The 6,375-nt window shown below is 35.4% G+C and overlaps 2 protein-coding genes across 2 annotated transcripts in view; one reads left to right on the top strand and one right to left on the bottom strand.

Annotated features, from left to right (window-relative positions):
- The window catches only part of acvr1bb (activin A receptor type 1Bb), an 18,286-nt gene extending 16,019 nt beyond the window's left edge, over positions 1-2,267 (bottom strand). Inside the window, exon 1 of the mRNA XM_016512831.1 lies at positions 2,166-2,267. Within this exon, the coding sequence (XP_016368317.1) occupies positions 2,166-2,229 (64 nt within the window). The 5' untranslated portion in view covers positions 2,230-2,267. The remainder of the gene's footprint in view (positions 1-2,165) is intronic.
- pxmp4 (peroxisomal membrane protein 4) overlaps positions 1-6,375 on the top strand; it is an 8,318-nt gene that overhangs the window by 1,033 nt on the left and 910 nt on the right. Inside the window, exons 2-5 of the mRNA XM_016512835.1 lie at positions 1,419-1,430; positions 4,540-4,674; positions 4,972-5,034; positions 5,596-5,794. Of these exons, the coding sequence (XP_016368321.1) occupies positions 4,562-4,674; positions 4,972-5,034; positions 5,596-5,794 (375 nt within the window). The 5' untranslated portion in view covers positions 1,419-1,430; positions 4,540-4,561. The remainder of the gene's footprint in view (positions 1-1,418; positions 1,431-4,539; positions 4,675-4,971; positions 5,035-5,595; positions 5,795-6,375) is intronic.

Raw genomic sequence — 6,375 nt, 5'->3', positions numbered from 1 at the left:
GAAGTGAGTTTGGAGTAAAAATATGTTATTAAATGTGGTATTTTCACATGCTTTCAGATGGAGCAGCATTTACTTCACAGAGCCGTAGTTCACTGAGAAGCTACGCAAACAGCTGTCATTATCGCGAACGATTTCAGAATCGATTTTTTTGCGTAACTTGTCAGTGAACTTACGGCTATGTGTAGTAAATGCTGCTCCATCTGAAAGCACGTGATGATGATTTCCTGCTGATTACAGAACCGGCTTTTTTAACAAAATGCGCATGACAATCGCATTCGATTAATCGTGCAGCCCTAAGTCACACTATTCTATTTTTGCTTTAAATTCTGAAATGATACTAATCAAAATTACATCAAAAACGGTTCATCCTATACGTAGCATGTTTGTTTGGATCGTGATTAAAATGCAGTGGTTCTGCAACCGTTTCATGCATTCCGATTCATATAAATGCCCATAAGGGAAAAAAACATGATAAACCATTAAACCTAAAAAAATCCTAAAAAAAAAAAAAAAAAAAAATGGTGACAGATTTTTGGTCAAACCGCCCAGCACTAGTATAAACCAAAACACTGAATATCATCAAAAGGCTGAATGAAGATATTAGCTGTATCACACAAGCTCAGCGCTATACTTTCGTCTGCCAAGTATCAGCATTATTATCATACATTTTAAAGCATTTTACATAAATTTATAGTATTATGCTTTTAAAGATAATTAGAGAACACAATTAACTTATTCTTCCCTAGCCGGGCATATTAATCAACAGACAGATAGATGCACTTTATTGAACCTTGAGGGGAAACGCAGAGCTCTTAAACTAGTGTGCATGTCCAAGCCTGTCAAGTCTTTAATATGCAGAAAACATTAAGGGCCTTTTTACAGCGGGTTAAGAAGAAACCTTCACAGGAATAAAGAAAACCCCTTGGCTATGAGTTACCCCATATCAAACCAAACACGAACAAAAACATGCTGTATTTCTATATGATGCGGAGAGAAAGAGCCAGACAGACACGTATAAGAGAAATGGGGTCACTCTTCGGTCATATCCTTATTTTGTCCCTTCTTCACAAAGAACTGAGATTTAACCCACACAACACCCAACCATTATCATAACCTGCGCTCAGAGGTTATCGTTACTCAAAACCATATCATCACTCAAAGGAAAGCTGCAGACCTATACTTCGATCTGCAGACCACACACCTTCCTTCTGTCCTGACATTAACATGTTATTTCATACTGAGAGCATCCATTTACTTGATTTTCCACTGTACTTATAGTGAACTGAGAGCTCCTCTCTACTGCTTAGCTAAATACAACGCGTAAACCTAATATTAATGACAAAAATAACAGTAAACATTTGGAGGAACTTACACCTGTGTTAATATGCAGGTCAGCCAATATAGATGTGTTTATATAGGCTCTTCTGACTGTTAAAAATCATATTCAGACTCAAATAAATAAGTTTAAATAAAACAGTCTGCCAGGATCCAAATAAACCCATTTTCTGTTTACTGTATCTGCATTTGTTTACTGTAATTGATACCGTGCTCATGTAAAATATAAAGTCTCTCAAATTACTTCCTAGATACAAAAACAAATAAACACAAAATTATAAACGTACACAAAAACAAGGAGAAGCATACAGCAAATGTGCAACAGCTCAATGAAAGCAGCTTTTAAAGAGAATTAAACCCAAATGAATGTCAAATGTGACAATTCACAATGTATGAACTTTTAAACCATAATCAGACTTAGAAAAGGTTAAACGCAGGGCATTTGATCACACGAGCTGATTTTAGTTGTTCTGAAGCTTTTAACCGAATTTACAGCCTCATATTAAACTAAGTTAGCCTGTTAGCATGCTAGCCCTTCACCTTTGAGTTTCTATCATAAACACGGTCATCCTGCTTTATTACGGTTATTTAAACAGCACGTATATAAAATATAACTTCAAGCACACCATACATTAATGTTTCAGACAGAGACTGAGAGAAAGTCAGCGAAAAGGCAGAGAGTTTATGGGGCTAGTCGTTAAATCCCAGCGCCATGTTGTTGTTGTATTAAAAACGCCTAACGTTCAGCGACTAAAACACATTAAACGAACCGAACCGACACCCGGCTGTAAACAAAACACTGCTGAAATAAACAAACCCCTCATACTTACCATCACACGCTCCGTTCAATCCTGATAAAACGATCAAGAGTCGCAGGATTTGCCGTGTGTCCATCCTCACAGGACTCCCATCGCACTGAGAACGCTGCTGAAAAAAACACACACTTTTTCTTCTTCGTTTTTTATTGGCGGCTCGCAATCCAAAAAAACAAAAAAATAAATAAAACACACACTTCTTCTTCTTCTTCTTCTTCTTCTTCTTTAAATTTGATTGGCGGTTGGCAAACCAAAAAAAACAAAACAAATAAAAAATAAAAAAACACACTCAGAGATGATACTTTTAAAAGTAACGCACAGAGCTGGGTAGATTACTTACTAATTGTAATCCGTTACTGATTCCAAATTACATGACAACAATTGTAGTTTGTAACGTAATCCGTTACATTACACATTTTAGGTAATATAATCGGACTACTTTTATATAACTTTTGACCTAACTCGTTTATCACATTAATTTAAATAGGATAATCTTATACCATATTGAAATAAAAATTCAAAGAGTAAGAAAATATATTCCATGCGTTGTTATCAACAACATATAAAGCATTAAACATTACATTAAAGGGGTTTATGAGTTTAATGAAAAGCTAATAATGAATTAAATCATAAAAATGTAAAAATAAAAATAAAATCTTTTAAAATAGCATCAATCAAAATAAAACATTTAACTAAAAAAGTGAAATATTTTATTTGTTTACCTGCATGTGACCACTGAGCAGCGTCAGAGAGCCGAGAACATGCAAATGTGATACTTGGGCCTAATAATTACAATATTTTAAAATCTCAGGGGGTAAAAAGATGAAAAAGAGGAATTAGGGAGAATAATATGTATAATATGTGAATAATATGTAATCATGTAATCAATAAAGTAGGCTAACTGTAGTCTGATTACGAGTATTTTAATTACGAGTACTTAATTTTGGAATCTGATTACGTAATCCAGATTACATGTAATCTGTTACTTTCCAGCTCTGGTAATGCATTACAATATTACGCTACTCTCCCAAAAAAAGTAACTAATTGTGTTTTGCTTAAGTAGGCTACTTTTTATGGAAAGTAATGCGTTACGTTACGTTACTTTTGCATTACTTTTTCTCATCTGGTCCGGGCTTACTTGTTTGTTTTTAATATAAAACAGTTCTATTTTCAGCAAATGTAAAAGCCCTTTCACACCAAAAGTGAAATGAGAATAAGCCTCAGGCTGAAGGAAATGTAAATTCAAAAAGCTCAAAGAAACCTTTCAGCTGTGCTGCCATTCTGGGTCGCATGAAGAATAGGACGAAAGAAATTGAGGAATACTGAATCTGTTTTTGTGCAAGTGAGATGAGCGAATGCATGTTCACATTTAGTCTAGATCTACAGTAACACCTTGTTCACACAGCGCCTCTGCACTCACTCCTGACTTCTCTCAACATGAGGACAGCAGAGCTGCAGTCAATACATGGGAAAACAAAGGAACTGGCGTTACTTATTTGAAAAAGTAACTCAGATATTTTCTTGTCAATTAAAAAGTAATGCGTTACTTAGTTACTTGATTTAGTCTAGATCTACAGTAACACCTTGTTCACACAGCGCCTCTGCACTCACTCCTGACTTCTCTCAACATGAGGACAGCAGAGCTGCAGTCAATACATGGGAAAACAAAGGAACTGGCGTTACTTATTTGAAAAAGTAACTCAGATATTTTCTTGTCAATTAAAAAGTAATGCGTTACTTTACTAGTTACTTGGAAAAGTAATCTGACTAGATTACTCACGTTACTGGTAATGCGTTACCCCCAACACTGTAGATAGATAGATAGATAGATAGATAGATAGATAGATAGATAGATAGATAGATGATAGACAGACAGACAGACAGACAGACAGACAGATATACAGACAGATAGATAGATAGATAGATAGATAGATAGATAGATAGATTCAAACTTATTCAAACAGCTAACAAAAAATACTTTAACTGGTTTAAGTTCAAAAAGCAGATAGTTAAATGATGCTTTCGTTTCACAATTCACGTCAAACATAAAAAATGGTCAATTAAATATTTCTGTCAGCTTAAAAACATAGACCTAAAGTTAAAAGCGGTGAAATATGAAGTTTAAGTTGAGTGTGTGAGGAAACAAACATAAGCGGCGCAGCAGCGCCCTCTCGTGCTGAACATCAGTAATGACACTCTCTGACCAACGCAAAAACCTCATAAACTCCTTCTCAGATTTTATTTATTAAGACTTTAATAATCCTACCTGGACACAGATTAAAAAAAAAGAAAAAAAAAGTTATTATGTTTCATATAGGTGTTGTCGTTCCGGACATTTTAAGCGGAACTGTTATAAGCAGGAATATTTCCGCGTGTGTTACAGTGTGAGGCGTCCGTCCTGAAGGAGAGTCATGGCAGCTTCAGATCTCTTTAAAACTCTATTATACACAGTCAACAATCTCCTGCAACAACACAAATATAAATCTGCTCTGGCAGTCGTCAAAGGCTTCAGGAATGGAGCTGTGTGAGTCTGAATGACCTTTAAACAGCGTTTTTATTCGTGTTTGGTAACACATGCATTTACACAGTTGTAATTCTAATGTTGTTTACTTTTGGACATGCAGCACTTTTAATTACACTGCATTTTGCGTATTGAAATGATATAGATTTTGAGTGTTTTGAGCGTTATGATCATTAAACTTAAAGTAATAGGTTTGCATATTGCTAGTTTTAGAAATTCGACTAACTGAAAATCTGTAATTATATGTTGTTCACATGAAGAAAGTCTCATTTTGCGTACTTTTTTTCTTTTCTTTTCCAGATATGGGGCTAAAATTCGTGCCCCTCACGCCCTAGTGATGACGTTTCTGTTCAGAAGTGGCAGGTGAAGTGAACTTTGACCTCTCAGATAACTACATGCCACTTAATGTCAAAATGGTTATATTGCTGCTTTTACTTGTTGATGTGTGGCTAGTATAATGTGGGAGAAAATGAGATGATTTACACGATTCTTTAATATTACACTGTCTTGTTTATGTGTATACATTTACAGTGGGGTCCAAATGTCTGTGATGACTAGCTGCTTTTTTGCATTGTATTTTCAATGTACCCATGCTGTGTGTGAAAAATAATCATATATACAGCATGACTTGCAACAGACAGGGCTTAGATTAAGCCAGCATTAAGCCATAGTGAAATTAGGACATTTAAGTTGTTTTTTTGTTTTTTTTTAATAAATGTGCCTTAGAAAAAACAATGCACAAAAAAAAAAACTATACAAATCAATAGCACTGGCATATTTTAAGATATTCCAGTGCAAGTTACTTTCAGCTGAGACGGCTCAAACGTGCATTTTGGTCTGGGACTAGGCTTAAGCCTCGTCTGTGAAACCGGGCAATAATCATTCAAATCTAACCATTGCTTTATCTCTGTGCATGATCATCAGTCTGAGAGAGAAGTTGAGGGCGATCGCTCAGGCCACATACACTCACTCCAGGAATCTAGCCTGCTTTGTGTTCACCTATAAAGGCCTGCAGGCTCTCCAGCAGCGCTTGCAGGGAAGACCACTGCAGTCGCACTCGTTTCTCGCTGCCTGTGTTGGAGGCTGGCTGGTGTTTGGAGAAAATAACAACATCAACAGCCAGGTTTGTGGAACTCGGTGCATAATCGGATTTATCATTTAAGTCTGAATTTTCTTTGAAATAAATTGCACTTGCTTTTTTATTATTTGTCTACTGCAAAATATATATTTTTTTACACGTTATGTTCCCGGTCCATGCATTAACGCACATCCTTGAAAGAATGCAGTTTTTCTAGTATATACTTTAACTTCTCAGATAATGTCAGTATGACTCAGATGTGGCCAAAATTACAACAACAATAGTTACATATTCATATATTTAATTATTAATTATTTTAAAATGATTGCTACGGTCGCTTAAGGAGTAACTAGATACTGGTAGAGACAAGTCCCTAGCATCCCTACTAAATTCTGTGCTGTGTTCTGTGTTTTTAAGCAGCAAATTAGAATGATCCTGATAATTGATAAATGATCATTTTAAAGGGGTCATATGATGCGATTTCAAGTTTTCCTTTCTCTTTGGAATGTTACAAGCTCTTGGTGCATAAAGTAAAGTTGTAAAGTTGCAAAAAAATCTGTAAAGTTGCAAAGACTAAAGTCTCAAATCCAAAGAGATATTCTTTATAAAAGTTAAGAGTTAACCAC

Source organism: Sinocyclocheilus rhinocerous, unplaced genomic scaffold (genome assembly GCF_001515625.1).
Source record: "Sinocyclocheilus rhinocerous isolate Xijiao unplaced genomic scaffold, SAMN03320098_v1.1 scaffold566, whole genome shotgun sequence".
In the NCBI taxonomy this organism is placed as follows: domain Eukaryota; kingdom Metazoa; phylum Chordata; class Actinopteri; order Cypriniformes; family Cyprinidae; genus Sinocyclocheilus; species Sinocyclocheilus rhinocerous.
The sequence above is the reverse complement of the archived record's forward strand: the minus strand, read 5'-3'. Positions and strand labels throughout refer to the sequence as shown.